At 40.5% G+C, this 16,291-nt stretch overlaps 1 protein-coding gene across 1 annotated transcript in view; it reads right to left on the bottom strand.

Annotated features, from left to right (window-relative positions):
- Window positions 1-13,226, bottom strand: part of LOC311054668 (uncharacterized protein) — a 30,652-nt gene extending 17,426 nt beyond the window's left edge. The window contains exons 1-9 of the mRNA XM_084070672.1: window positions 12,669-13,226; window positions 10,840-10,945; window positions 8,140-8,185; window positions 4,999-5,043; window positions 3,182-3,270; window positions 2,919-3,015; window positions 2,662-2,801; window positions 1,746-1,927; window positions 1,507-1,610 (exon numbers count right to left, since the gene is read on the bottom strand). Coding sequence (XP_083926798.1) covers window positions 1,507-1,610; window positions 1,746-1,927; window positions 2,662-2,801; window positions 2,919-3,015; window positions 3,182-3,270; window positions 4,999-5,043; window positions 8,140-8,185; window positions 10,840-10,945; window positions 12,669-12,834 — 975 coding nt within the window. The 5' untranslated portion in view covers window positions 12,835-13,226. The remainder of the gene's footprint in view (window positions 1-1,506; window positions 1,611-1,745; window positions 1,928-2,661; window positions 2,802-2,918; window positions 3,016-3,181; window positions 3,271-4,998; window positions 5,044-8,139; window positions 8,186-10,839; window positions 10,946-12,668) is intronic.
- Window positions 13,227-16,291: the final 3,065 nt, after the last annotated feature.

The following is a 16,291-nucleotide window of genomic DNA, read 5'->3' as shown; positions in this document are numbered from 1 at the left end:
CCATTGAAGGTGACAGGTTGGGAAAGCTATCTGATAAGGCAGAGATGTGAAATGATCAGACTGTGGAACCACCTTACCCAACTGCCAGAAGAGAGGCTTACGAAAACTATATTTAATTGGAATAGAAGATGTAATCATCCATGGATAAGAGGTCTCTTAAAATGTTCAACTTTCTGATTTAAATGTATATTTTATGAAAACCTTCATTGTAATATAAAAACGGTCAAACATAAATTGTCAATGTTACATTATGTTGCATTTAATTTAACGAGTGGACAGAGGTCCCTGGTGCATTCTGGTGCATTACCTCTGGCAGTTGAGGTGGGTAGTATACTGGCATTCCTGAGGAGCAGCGATTGTGTGTTCTTTGTGACCTGGGAGTTGTGGAGGATGAGTTTCATTTTGTTTTTCTCTGTCCACTGTACAATGATGTAAGAAATTATTTATTTGAAAAAATGATGACAAAATGTTTTGTTTTGGATGTCATATGTTAAGTTGGCTGTTCAATAAGGGAGTTTTTGTTTTAGGACAATTCATAGAGAAGGCATGGCAGTTGCGTTGGACTGGAGAACGATGTATCCGTAACTCACAGCCTGGACAATCAATATGTTTATGTATTCTGTTTGTGGTGTATCTTGGTGTATGTACATTTTGTGAGTGTCTTATAAGCCTGTGCATCTTTTGGGCATCTTGTGGTGCAGGACACTATAATAAAAATCTATCTATCTATCTATCTATCTATCTATCTATCTATCTATCTATCCACATCAGTTCTTTTCGGCAAGCAACACCATAGTACTATGGAGTATACATTGGATTTCAGTCCTCACTACTAGAATCAAACTGTCACAGCTGCTGTGTAGATTTAGCAACTTGATTAACATCCAAGATTCCATGTACCGCTGTGGAAAGGTTCCCCGGGGAAAAGGTACAGTAGTTCTGGTGGGATATCCCCACAATATACTTTGTTGTGGTAGTAGTAGTAGTTTGAATGAACTGCTGGCTGCCAGTTTCGCCATTACACAGTAATTCTGTGAACTGTTCCTTTGCATACAGATAAACCGCAGTGTCTCCTTGGCCATTCATTCTACCACATTATCTGAAGCAGCCATGTTTAGCAGTCAAGTTTTGTCCATAGTTGACATGGTGAGATTCTTCCATCTTATCTTGATGAGCACCACGACCAAACCTCTAGATGGTCAAGCAGAGAGCCTGCATTCAGTGCCAGTTGAGCCTACCTTGCCCCAGGTGCTGTATAACCCTTAGAGAATACATGACTTTAGCTGGGATTGATCGGTCAGGAGCCATATTCAGTCCTAATTGATAAACGGTGTTAATATACAAGCTCACCTTGATTTGATTCACATCATTATGCCGTGATTGTTCGATGAGTATGATTTTTTGCCCATGTTTGGCTCTTTGTGGGTGTCAATTTTGCACCCCGCTTTCTTCCAAGCACCCTCCCATTTACGATTCCAGCCAACCATCCACCCATCTCTCGCTCACCTGTCGAAGAAACTTATTGGCTATGAGGGAATCAGGGGAGACATCCGATTGGCCACATGTGGGGCACACATGCTCATCAGACTCCAGCAAGGCGGTACGGATACCTGGGGGGGAGGGGGTGGGCGAGAGAAAGAGGGGTGAGAATAGGTAGCGTAGACAGTTTTGAAACAGAAGGACTGAGATTGCAGAATCTGTGTGTGTGTGTATGTGTGTGGGGGGGGGGGGTGCGTCAGACTCACATTCATCACAGTAGCTGTTCTCACAGCAGGGGCTGACCACGGCGTCGGTCAGCGTCTCCTTACAGATCAGACACAGCAGCTCATCTGGGATAGGTTCTCCTTCGTCCTCCTCTTCCTCACACTCAGTCGGCAGCTGGGGGACAAATGGAGGCCTCTCCTTCTTCCCCAGAGCATATGCCTGACTACGCAGCAAACACACACAAAAATAATTAGAAATTACACACAACATACACAATCCTATATTAAAATTGGCTACTGGGAAGGCCGGCCGGCGGACCACGGCCACGCCACACTGACTCAGATGTAACCATAAACAAAGCCGATACGCCCATATAAAGGAATGTCACTATGACTCACTCATAACCATAAACAAACTGATACTTCCATATATAGGCAGGACCACGGCCAACCGCCGATCTCCACCGATATGTCCATATATCGACATATAGATATCCAGTTGTCCAGAACCGCCAATTCAACCGATATGCCCATATATGGGCATATACTGTTGACATCAGGGATCTCCATATATGGGCACAAAAGGGACAATACTTGACAGATACAGAGATCTCCATATGGGCATAAAGGGGACACAGGTAGACAAACAGATATCTCCATTATGGGGACACAGACAGACAGGTACAAAGGGTACTCTGACAAAGCCCTCGACACTATGACTCATATATCGGTTGGATCGGCGGTGCAACGTAGGTGTGAGGGTTACACACAAAACCGCTAGTTACACTCAAAATAAATGCACACACAGAAACTAAATACCCACAAAACAATGCACATACTGTACACAAACAGAACTCAAATGATCTTTAGCAAACTTGCTACATGTCTGAAGGGGAGTTACACACATGGATGTAGACACACACACACACTCACAGTCTAGTCTGCAACCCGTACTCACGCGTCTATAGGGTTGATAGCATATCGTCCACAGCTGGTGAGCATGGCTCCTCTCATACTGGGGTCGTCCACTTCCACCATGAAGGAACGAGGGATGCCTGTACTTTTTCTTATCTTGGGAGTTGCCTCAAATGTTTTATCCTGATGCCACACACACACACACACAGATGTTTTATTGCAACTGGTTTCCAACGTACATACACAACTACATGGATGCAGGTGAGTTTAACAGTGTATGACAAGAAGTCTCCATCTCACCCCGTTGGTGGGACAGTTCCTGATGTGGTGTCCGTTCTTCCCACAGCGAAAACAGGTGTAGCTGGCAGGAGGCAGAGGAACCCCCTTCTTAACATAACTAGACATGGAGATACAGAGACAGACAGATAGAGAGAGGAACAGATTAAGAAAGACAAAGAGAAGGATGGCAAAGAAATGAAAACAAAGGAGAAGGGAGTAAGATAAAGGACTGAACTAAATGATGTGGAGTGTCAGGGTTTAAAGGTCACAGGGTTTGAACTCACTTCATGGGGTCGTAGTCGTGGTTGGACTGAAACATCATGGCTCTGATCTTGTCGTCCTCTGACCCATCAGCCTCTACCAAATTAGCGGTCTACACACACACACACACACACACACACACGCGCGCACGTATGCATACATTACACAAACGTCAAAGGGGCCTACGTCCATGGTCATAAATATAATAAAACAATGGCTGACACGCTGACACACACACACACACACACACACACACGACGCCTTGGCAGTTCTTTTGCTAGCTGACAGTCGAACAAAGAACACTGTGTGTTGGTTGTACTGTTGGGTCAGACAATGCCTTACGACAGATAACTACTGGCAGAGAAGACATCTCACTTTACCCATAAAATAAGGCTTGTTTGTTTCCTGCCTTTCTGCTGAGAAAAAAAACGATTTGAAAACACAGGCAGACAGCCTGCAAAGCATCTACTGTAGTACAATATATGCACATTCCCCAGTCAACCACTCCACATTGACCATCATCTGGCTGGTTGCTTCTGCTACCCAACCTCCATCTAGAGGACAATCAATCATGTCAAAAGTCAAGATCTACCATTATAACGGCATGAACTCAGCTTCCCTATTCGGGGGCAAACATTTGGTCAAAGTAGTCAGTCTACATGGTGAGAGAGAGAACAACCAGGTGCTCAATAGAGATAAATTTTAGTTAAAAACGTAGGTGCTTCTAGGATCAACGGAAACCTAGACTTGAAAGAGTCAGTCTACCAAATATTTTTTGGTGTAGAGAGGAAAAAAGGAGTGGCCAAGTATAGAGCCCTGGGGGACTCTGGTCAATGAAGTGTATAGAGTTTAAGTGGATAATAGCAACAAATAAGAGAATTTCAAAATGAATAGTAGCAATTCATGGCCTTTGGCATTTCTCACATAATGAAGTGACTTAATTAACTTTAAAAGCATGATGACTTGTAATAGCAAATCAAGCTAACCAAGTATGTTCGAATTAAAATGAATAACTTATAGCCAACACTATGAAACTGAGCTCTGAGGTTGATTCAGTGATTAGAGGAGGGAATCCTTGGTTGTTATGAGATCATATATGAGATCAGTCCACACAGGTTCTAAAAACATTTTCCAAGTTTTATTGACAAAAAAGAAAGTACATAAACATAACAGAGAAAGCAAAACAATCTTTGGAAAAACACAAGCCGTTTTCATGTACAAAGGAGCCTTTTAGAGCCCACTCCTACAAACAAACATACAATATGTCAAGGGTCAAGCTGAGGTTGACATGTCCACTAATGACATCCATAACATTTCCACTAGAGCTCATTTAAAAAAATGTCTACAGTTTCTGACACCGAGAAGAAAACACAATACAAAATCTAGTGTATAGCTTTTCAGATTTAACACATGAACAGTTAAAATGAACAATATTGGACTAACAGTACAGTGTGAACATACCAAATTGATTAAGTTGTATTAGGAAACGCACACATACTGTAGTTTAGTCACTCATAACATAAGCGCCTAAATGTGTTACCACACAGTTAACCACATGAACCCTAGTGTCCCTATTCTAGACATGTCATCATAGGCAAACATTCAGCTAAAATAGTTGAACATTCTAAACACAGTTTATTTAAATCGTCTATTTTTGGCTAAGAGATTCGTTGTAGAGGGGTCAACAAAGTATCTCAGGTTTAAGTGGTAAAACTAACACTGAGGGTTCTGCTGTGAGTGTAGTAGGAAAAGGAGAATGGCTGTGATTGGATCCAAAAGGGAACCCATTTCCATAACAACTATGTTCGAATTCAATTAGGAAAGAAAATGAAGAGTATACCTTTGACAGAATAGCCAGGGATGTTGAGGCGGTGTGATCATTCACCTGTTTGAATTAAGGATAAAAAGAAAAAAAATAAGTGTCACGATGCAGCAATCATTACATATCACACACAGATGTGCATTGTCATTGGAAATAAATTGTGTCCAAAAGCATTATAATCTTAACTAGAAAAAGTGCTCCTCGGAGCACAGGTCTCCACCAGGTCAGGTAGGTTATTGTGGGGCAGCAATGTTCGGAATTCGGATGAAATATGAAAAATCGTAAGGAACCGTCTTGATCACTTGACTATAATGTGTACCAATTTGCATGATGTTTGGACAACATTTGTAGGAGTAATATTTAAAAAAATGCAAAAATTGGCCTCCTGGTAATAGGGCAATCTTAAATTGCATTTGTTCCTCAATGTAGTGCAAATGTGCGTGCAAAGTTTTACCGCAATCGGGCGCTGCGTTCATGATTTGCGGCTTTTGCGTTTTTTTGTTCAAAACGAGCCACTCCTGCAAACTTTAGATGTCAATCTTAGCAAATCAGGATGGAATATTTAAAAACAAATCAACAGATCCGTCTTGATCACATGACTATAGAGATTATGTGTTTTTACATATAGTAAGTCGGCCTACTGGTAGCGCTATAAAATGCAGATGCAAAAAATGCAGGGCAAAGGTTTTCCCTTGGCCTTGCCCTCTAGGGAGTGCGCATACAAAGTTTTACACAGATCGGTGCAGTTATAGGTAAAAACACAAATCGGGCTGTTATAGCGCCATCATGAGGCTGATTTGAAAGATTTCAAGTGGCATTCCTTCTTCGGCCTAGTGGGAATGTGCGTGCAAAATCTCACGGAAATTGCACGCTTTGTTCATGATTTGAGGCATTTTCTTCAAAACGGAGCACTCCTGCAAACTTTGGAAGCCAATCTTAGCCAATCAGGATGGAATATGAAAAATCTGAAAGACTTGTTTTGTTTAATGATTATAGAGATACTGTGTACAAAATCGTGACAATGGGGCCTACGGTGCGGGAGATTAGCTGTTCAGATGGAAGGACGGACACACGGACAGGGTGCAAAACGGCCATGCCTTTCGGCCTGGCGGAGACAAAAAGGAAAGTGAAAAGTCAGTCCTGTTACAGGACCTCCAGTGTTAAAACATAAGCACACAGCGACAGATGTTCTGACCCCTCCTGTCCTTAAAAAAACACATTTGTTCAAACACACAGATTGTTAGGTTTTTGCTTGAATGCCTAGTGCCCGCTTGGCCGCCACCATGCTTCTATGAACAGCTTCCGCATGCATTTATCATACTTCTACAGTGCCACGGCTTTAGTGAGAGAACATTGACTTTGAACCATCTGGTTTTTACATAAAAGATGGCACTACAACTACATGATACTAATGTCTTTTAAGTCGTTAAAAACAAACATAACCCCCCTAAAAAGGCTATGAGATGTGTGTTCAGTAATATCATTTGCTTCACTTTGACAAATTCCCCTCCATCAATTAACCCATTAAAACCGGGAAAGCATCTGTCATTTTAGATTTTAGGGTTGGCTAGGGTTGGCTATTCAAAAATGGCAGATCTACAAGCGTCCTTGGCACGGAAAAGTTTGAGAACTACTGATTTAGAATGCATTTGTAGAATCGCCCTCAGGTCTTAATGGGTTAAATATGACTCATCTCCAACCACGGCAGATGTGCTTGCTACAGTATAGTGTATTAACACACGCTACCATACAGATTGCTTACATTTGATTCATTAAAATAATTCCTGGATTGTAGTTTACATTATGCCGCACGTTATCTACACAGTGAAAAGTTAATTTTACTGAGAATTTTACTGTGCGTCAATACTGGACAATAAAGCTTTGTGAATCTTGACTGACAATTGGCATCTCCAGGATGGAAGACAATTTGACTCTCGCTGTGTAAGGGTATCCACATATCAAAAGTCAAACACATTGCTCAATAAGTAATAAAGAAAAGATTGTATTGGTTTGAAAGAATTATATACAAAAGGTATGTACAGTACTGTCCAACAACTCTATAGATTCATAATGGAGTCAAGAGATGGTTCTTTTTTTTACGAGAACTAAGATTAGTTTATTGTATAGGATTCTAAGAGAACCATTTCATGGTTCCATAGAACCTTCTTTTGAGTAGCACTTTTAGCAAGAGTGCATTTCAATACAAAACAACCAAAGACCTACAAGATTAGAGAAATAAGACAACCTCTGCACTCCATCTGCAAAGTTAGCAAGTCTGTAAAAGTTCCTCTCATGTTGAGAAATGAGCAAGTGGTGACAAGCCTTGGAGATCACTAGAATGAACCTGACTGTCTGCTGACTTGGCACTCTAATGACAGTTGGTTTATCAGTTCTCATAGCTCATCTGTGTCAAACATGACAATGTGATATGGGTTGTTCCACCCAATCGGTTATCAGCACTCACAGGGAGAAATCTTGTACAGTGGCCCAGTCTCTCACTGTTACATAATAATAACAGACCTGTTGAATGAACAGCTGACTAATGAGGGAGAATGAACACTTTGCACACAATGTATTAATTGTTTTTTTTTTTTTTAAAGCAACAAAACAAGAAAACAAAATCCCACAGACATTTGTGTTGTTCAGCTTAAAGCAGCTTCTGCTGAAAATGTGTTCTTTTAATCTTAACACTACAGTTTACATGCCATTCCCCCCGGTCCAAATGAGTAATCACAGATGGTGTAACTGTAGTGTACATGATGAGTCTTTTTAAAAAGGAATTCAATATGAAATATAACTCAACCCAGAGTAAAAAGCTCAGAGATGAAACCAAGCCTTGAAACATTAACAAACGGTAGCCGAGTTCCTCATTATTACTTGTTATTTTAATGTTATAAGTTGGAATATTACATTACGCCAAGCAGTGCCATCTCCATACTTCAGCACCTCAGAACGTGTCTTTTGTAGGGGAATAATTGGTTCAATTGTCTATATTTGGGCTATGACAAGATACATTTGCATTTCTTGGAGTCAAGATCTGGCAATTTGACATTTTGGAAGTAAATGGAACTGAGCACACGTTTTAACAGCAGGTGTTGTAGTGGTGTTGGCAGTGTGTGCTGTAAGAGAGGTGGGGTGGGTAGGGGTTTTGTTACATACTGCTTTGGAGGCTCTGAAGGCTTGGTGGTGGTGGTCTGAACGGGCACTGAAACACAATGAGAAACAATGATTAGTCAGAGTTGTCCCCATGAGTTTAACACCTAGACAGCAGGTGAAGATGTTAGGCCTTTACATTTCACCTCATTTTGAAAGACAGCATATTCTTGGCTATTCATCAATTGTATTCCTGGAACGTCACCTCAACGTCATGTAAAACATTTTGTACCACTTCCATGTAGAGGGCTTGGGAATCAACTGCAGTATCATCAATATCCACATAGTTTCATTTCTGGCTACAAGTCTTGTCCCCGTGGGCTTTCTTTGTATGAATGTATTGAATATTGTCCTTTATGGAAAACCAACTCTATTCAAAAAGGCCAAAAGTTGACATGGAGCAGAAGGTTATTATATTGTATGTCAACAGAAATACTACTTGTTCATTGGAAACAGGGACAAACAGGGTTCGATTTGTAGAAAAAAGAAAATGGAAGAGGGGGTATTTTCTTAACCACATACTTATGGAAGCAGGGAAAAACAAACAGGCATATCCCCACCAGCGATAAATATGAATTGCTAGAGGTGGACACCAAAAGCAGAGGCATGGACACCGCCACCCCCCCCCCCCCAACCGCAGCAAATCAAACCCTAGGGACACACAGTGGGGTAGGATCAGCCCCAAAGCAAATAGAAAAGTATAGAACGGACGTTTCCATTCATGGCTATGCCGTGCTTCAGTGTCAAGCGGTGAAGAGGAAGTACTCCATCCATGGGGGCCTCAGTCTGTGTGATGAATTTGTTAGATGCGGAATAGTTCTGCATGCCATGCAGATCCCTGTATCCATTGTAAATAAGCATAATCAGGTCCCCTGGCAAAGCAAGTGGCAGTGAATATGGAAGTAGGGTGCTTATGACCCACATATACTATTTTATACCTAATCAACCCTGTCCAGTTATCTCAGTCTCTATCGATTTTCTCTTATCAGTAAATGCACACACACACACACACACACACACACACACACACACACACACACACACACACACACACACACACACACACACACACACACACACACACACACACACACACACACACACACACACACACACACACACACACACACACACACACACACACACACACACACGTTATGGGGCTGTCTGGATTATGTTACAGCACTCTTTAGCTCATCCTTCCCCACACTTAAGAAAGCTGAATGAGTTTGTACAATCAAGGATATCAGTTCCCTATTGTCTTCACTACCTAAGCCCACACGTACTGTATATGCATTCAGAGTAATCCTTGTACATAATTACATACAGTACATTTAGGAATACATCTCCCTCCTTTCTTGAAAAGGGTGATGGAACAACTGTATTTCATCTTTGAAATCCCAATGGGAAAGCCTGGCAAGGTAAAATAAAATTAACATGGAACAAGTTTACGCTTGAAATACGTAGATAAAATAGGCTTTTCCACTGTTAGGAATGTTGACCTATGAACATGCATGTGGGTTACATGTCTTTACTTGAATCTAATACTGATACGTACAGTATAACACTTGCATTTGTCATGTACAATAAGAGTCACAGTGGTTACTGAAACAAATTCCACAAACTTCGTTGGAGTTCAGGTGATAAATGCTAGTTATACTATGCGGATATACAGTATGTTGGTTACGTGCTTTGTTAAATTTGTTTTTGCTTGACCTCAAATGCTAAGAATGTTATTTAGATTTGGTGGTTTGACCACCTGGTATCCTAGTTTCTTTGAAGCACTAAATTGTTTCTTTGTGTCACCATTTAAGCCTGACTTAGTGACTTCATCTACAAGCTCACAGATCTACAAACTTGTGACGCGTTAAGGGTTTGTACGATAGATCGGCTATTTTTGTTACATGACACCCACGCACAACGAAGTATAACAGGGCTTTAACCCTGTCATTTGTTAGGCTTCATGCCATTTACTCATTTAATCTCCCACGTGTAAGTCACTCTGGATAAGAGCGACTGCTAAATGCCTAAATTGTAAATTGAGAAACAGAAATGGGAACACGACACCGACCGCCCTGTGCAGGTGGCTGAGAGCTGTGGTCCAACATCTGTTCATTTGAATAACTGAACATTTCGACTGATTCACAAGGAAAACATGTCGGGTTTCACTTAATATGTCAAACATGATGGGACATATTTAGAATCGCTACTATTCTCATGTATGCCCAGGATCAGATATGAGGTTGTCTTCAGTAGACAATGGAAAACCACCGATCAAAGTAATGGAGATAACATAACGTACAGCAGCTTAACCACTTAAATAAATCCTAGTTGACTGGAGTCCCCAAAGATTGTGCAAGCAACATTCAAAACTATAAAAAAATCCAAATATTCACAATACCTGAATGTTCCTCACCGTTCACATACCAGAGTCTACCTCTAGATGCCAAACGAATACAAAGCATAGCAAACGCTTATAGAAAAGGGAGTCTTCATTTATACCATACAGGACTTTTAAGTGTTGTGAATCAATCCAGAAACAGTGCCTTTGTATGAGTGATATTTCAATGTTCCCTCCTTTATGGTAAAGTCAAATGTTTTCATTACCAAAGCCTTAATTAGATCTTCAATTTGATGTCTACAAATACAATACTCTGATTCTGTTCTTTAATTTTCAAAATGTCTGTCCCACTATATTTGACTTACGTCATGGTATACGTCTTGCCACTAGAGGACTTGACTCCCCCCATGGGAATTCTCCGGATGATGACAGAAGAGTTCTTTGAAATGGGGGCATCGTCATCTGTGTACTCTGATGAGCAAGAGAAATGAGAGAGAGAGAGCGAGAGATAGAGATTGATTTGTACACAGATCCATAATGCTGAGGATGGTGTGGTAACGTGTCACATCACTTAAGTGTTAGATCTTATCTACAGGATGCTGCAACACTTTAAGGTGATTTTATCACCCGTGAACAATTACCGTGGAAGTGGTGCAATTTCCTCTGTGCTCATGTCATCGAAATGACACAGGTGTCTCCACTGATAGATTGTGTGCATAGAACATGTGAAAACATCCCATCGCTTTAAAACATTTTCTTTTTTAGCCAAAATCTTTCCCCATTCGTTTTCATACATGGGTTACACAGTAGAATGTGTTCATTTATGCACGTGTAACTCGTGTAAAGAGCACAAATGTAAATTTCTACTCTCAGTTAAATTGAAGGAAAACCTCACTTGATTTTCAACCAAAATCCCACCGCTCTGATCACGTGAGGAGATCACCAATATAGTGTCGCAAAACACACCCTAGGATTTCTATGTATTTCTTTGCAACACTATATAACTGATCTCCTCATCACATCAGACTACACCATTACAGCATATTGACCACAATGGAAATAAGCTCCCGGGGCTTTTTGTGTTATCATTTGATCATTGCATAATTGTAATTGCTGTACTGTTTGCAATTTGTTAACCCATTAAAACCAGGAAAACATCCGCGTAACCACTTTAAGCATTCATTTATACTTTGGCTATTCTAAAATATGTATTATGTATTTTTAACTCAAATCTTTGCTTCTGGGGGTTCCTGGAAAAATATGTTTTGAGATGGGGGTCCGCGGCAGAATACATAATTTTGGGGGTCCTTGACATGAAAAGGTTACAGCACCACACTGATATGTAGGGGATATGTACCTTTATGGTTTGTTTTGTTCTGTCAGTATCTATGTTGTATATGATCAGCAATACAGGTAACCAGTGTATCAAAAAATGTAGTTTTACATTTTGTAACCATGTCTGAAAAGGTGTCATATAATCCAATGAGGGATGGGCCAGGTGGCATGACACTTGATCAAATAATTCATACATTCATTCATATAGTAACATAAGTTTTTCAGAAAACTGTTAAGATTTAGAAGACAATTTTAGAATCAGCCTCAGGTCTTCTCTTAATGAGTTAATTAAGTATTTAATCAGAAAGAACAAAGTGATTTAGGTAGAAAATCGTTGGGTTTTCCTATGACAGCCTAGTGAGCCTACTGATGATTGTAGGCTACTGTTTGTTAGCACTGCAGTGCAGGTAATTCATGACCAGGAACATAGTTCAGATCATGAACAGCATGTAAGAAGCTGCTCCGGCGGTAGGTAGGTAATGCAACAGGAATTCTGTCCATTCATGAGGTTCATTGTCCTGAGGTGACACTTCTACAGAAGTTGCTGCCATCATCATCAACCCCCAGTCCCCCCCACCTCGACCCCAGCGCGGTGACGTCGGCAGCCAGCTAGACTAGACAGCTGTCAAGCTACACCACGTGTTTTAAAGGTTATATGTAGGATTTAAAAAATATATGTATGACAACTAATAATAAAAAGAAAATAATACATCTGTCATCCACAGAGATATCAAAAAAGTTGCAGAACATAAGAATTATGTATATAGCTAAATATATAAACACATTTCAACATTCTGTGTCATCCTTAACAACAAAAAGGTAACATTACAGAAACGTTACCATAACGTAACACTTATACCTTCTTTGGTCTGTGCGTTGGTGATCTGCAGGTCGCAGTCCCCGGGCTTGAGTTTCTCCCTGCCCATGATCTGTCTCTTCAGCTCTCTCAGTGTGATGTGCAGGCCGTCAAACACCACCGTGTCGTATTGGAGTTTGGACGAGAATTTATAGTGAATGTGAGCCATGTCGGCCGATCGAAAGTAACACGAAACTATGCGGCTGACTCACGAGCGCTGACAACAAGGAATAAATGTTAAATTATACTATCTACGCACTTGACGTGCGACTGGCTGACAGGCAGCCACAGGCAGGTTAGCTCGTTAGCTCCGGCGTTAGCATCCGGTTCCTTTTAAAGCCAACGGGGGCTCGACTCGCGCTGCTGCTGCTGCTGCCACTGAAAACTGTTACACAAAATGACATTTAATGAAACACCGGCGCGTGCTGCCGCGTGCCCACCTCCTCCCCCCCCACAGTACAGCAGAGGTTCAAGGCAATAATATGTTAAATGAGACGACTAGTCAAATTCAAAATGTAAACTTTTCTTTTATTCGTCCTCCGCTCAGTCAGCCTCAGCTGCTGTTCTCCAAACTGTTGGTTGACAGAAATCACCAGCTGTTTCCACCAGCAACGACTCGTCATCATCATGCATGTGATCATCAACGCAGCATGGTGCCGCTGCTGCACCTGTTCCGTTAAACACACAGCAGTACAATCCTCACTGGTCATTTAACACAGTGGTTTTCAACCCTTTTTTATATCAAGGGCCATTATGCATTCGGCATTTGAGCCACGTACCACCATTTGATGAGATTTAGCCTCTCAGACCCAAAATGTAGAATATTTTGTTATCGTTGGATACGATTTTGTCCACAATTCCATTGATGTTGGTACCATTTAGCAGAGATACTAACAGACACACGTTGATCAAAAGACTTCTTACAAGAAGAGTGTAGAGTCTACACTCTTCTTGTAAGAACACTTTAGTCTACACTGTAGACTAAAGTGTGTGAGTGTAAATTATTAATGCAGATGTTTAACTATGATTATTTAACTCTCGAGAGCGTAACTTGAAACGGGTCCATTTGGTTTCATTTTACACGAGCTAAAGAGCCAACTTCTGATTAAAGTTTCAAAAAGAATGTGGCGTTTCCACTTACTTTTATTTATACTCGTGTGGATACATGAGACTCATGATTATTATATTAGATTATTATAATTCAATTCGGTAATATTATGTTAATCAGAAATCAGAATAAAACGTAAACTAAGATTAATTCTGGAATTGCAGACTGACAGTAATATTGCCTAAATTGTCCACTAGGTGGGGAACAAACACCATTTATGGAGATTGTCTCGACGTGTTGTCAGGGCTGTGGATTCAACCAGGCCTGTGAAGGCCGTGGATGATGGAGAGAGGAGGTACGTTTCATCAAACCAAACCAACTCTTGCTTCCAGTTAGTTGAACTTTTATTAAAGATCGGTATAATCTCAAATATCTACAGTACATTGTGTCAGTGCCAGATTATTCCATGAAACTCGTGCAAGATAATAGACTAGCAAGCCTTACTAGCCACGGCAGTGGTTCTCAACCTTTTCAGGCCGTGACCCCCCAAAATAATCATATTTGAACTGGGGACCCCCCTCCCCACCCTGACAAGCACTTCAGGCATTTCATTTAGTTTAACTCCACAGATTAATATTGTGAATATAAACAATGTACAAGCTCACAACGCCTCTTTCTTACATAATATTTAAGAATTTGGCCAATTTGGTATTAAAAGTCATTAAATTGTAACTTTAGAAATGTGCAGATACCCACAGGCCCTGTATACACTTATACTGTAGTATTAAGTATGTATAATAGTACTGTACTGTTGGTTTGTTTACTGTTGAGTGAGAGTGGGTTGCCAACTCCCAGAGATTAAAATAAGGGACACCTTTTTTGGGGATCAAACCCCCCAAAACCCCCGAATTGCATAGAAAACGATGCATTATACTTATAACACAATACAAACACAATGGTCTTACACCTGCATTAGGCTACTATTCCTTGCCATACCCAATTGACTCCCCTGAAGTATACCACCGTATTTCAATGTTAAAGTTTATACCCATTTGTGTCTGTATAGACTTTTTGCCATTTAGAATTTTCTTCAAAATACACTTTGTGCTCCTCCTCCCTACATATTTTGTCCCAATCTCACAAAAATTGGTACACATGATCTCTACCTATGTGGTAAACATAGATTTTGATAGTCCATACCATACGTCCATTATAGGCTCCCAAAATTTGTGGGAGAAGCCCACAACTCGCCTCGGTGCAACCACACTTGCAATTTCCTGAAATTGCACCTTTCTAGTATTTTTAGAGCAACCCCAAATATTTGACACGTTACTCCTCCCACAGTTTTGGCAGCACACACACAAGCCATTATGTCAAATCGACCGGCTTCACCGGGAATTGTGTGCTTCCATTTTTCCTCCCAGCATATTCCTCAGGTCCCGGTGGCTGCAACCCACGACTCGCATCGGGGCAACAACAATTGCAATTTCCCTTAATCACGCCTTCCTAGTTTTATGGTTAATTTTGTGTTTACATAGTTTTACATGGGTATGTTTCAAAATGAAGATTGCTGTGGGGTGATGGCCACTTGAAAAGTTGGGGGACAAATTGCAATTTCATGCAATGTGGGGTAGGCAGAGTTTTGGGTCTCCACCACCACTTCCTGGTGAAACCGGAAGTTAACTGGAATGTCACATTCATAACATTGTTAGGAAAATCTACTGAAGTACTAGTGTTCTCTACCGTAACAGAAAATGTTTTACATTTACAGTCAGAAAGAAACTCATACTACCTATTATGCTGATGAAGTCTATCAGAGTGCATCTAAAACTAACCTTCTTCCACTCAATACAATATACAACCGTTTATGCAGATTTGTTCTTGGCTGTCCATAGATGACTCATCATTGCACCATGTATGAAAATCTTAACTTGCCATCTCCCACCATAAGATGACAGAGCACTGGTTACAATTCATTTTTAAATGTATTTATTTTAATTATCCACAGTATATGGATCATTTCACTTCTAAACATCATCTGAGACATTGTGCACAGGCTTTCTTTGATGTTCCAAGAGTATCTAAATCAGTTTCCAAAAAATCCTTTGGTTTGAAGCTCCTTCTGACTGGGACAATCTACCTGTTCATATTCGGTCAATAACATATTTCAATTGTTTAAAGTGGCGCTGTCCGTCATATTGAGATTACCCGTTCAAGTTTTGACTAATTATCATTATAACAGATCTATGACACAATGATTCATATATGTGCTCTGTGTATTGTTGTTGTTGTGTTATAGTTTTATGTTTTGTTTTCCTCCCTTGGTTGATGTTGTTTGAATTGTCTGTTTTTTTGTTTTTGTTTTGTTTTCTAAATGTATGTATTATATTGTATTCTCAATTCTGTAATCTGTGGACCCCCTTGAAAACGAGATGGTTCATCTCAAGATTATTCCTAATTTCAACACAACAGATCCACTTCCGGGTTGCACCATTGAACTCCACACACCTCAGAGAGTGTGTGGGTGAATTTTCAAGGCAATCCGACAAACCGGAAGAAGGAACGAAAAAACAGAAGT

The sequence above is a fragment of the Gymnoscopelus microlampas genome (assembly GCF_963454915.1).
Source record: "Gymnoscopelus microlampas genome assembly, chromosome: 11".
Lineage (NCBI taxonomy): Eukaryota > Metazoa > Chordata > Actinopteri > Myctophiformes > Myctophidae > Gymnoscopelus > Gymnoscopelus microlampas.
The sequence above is the reverse complement of the archived record's forward strand: the minus strand, read 5'-3'. Positions and strand labels throughout refer to the sequence as shown.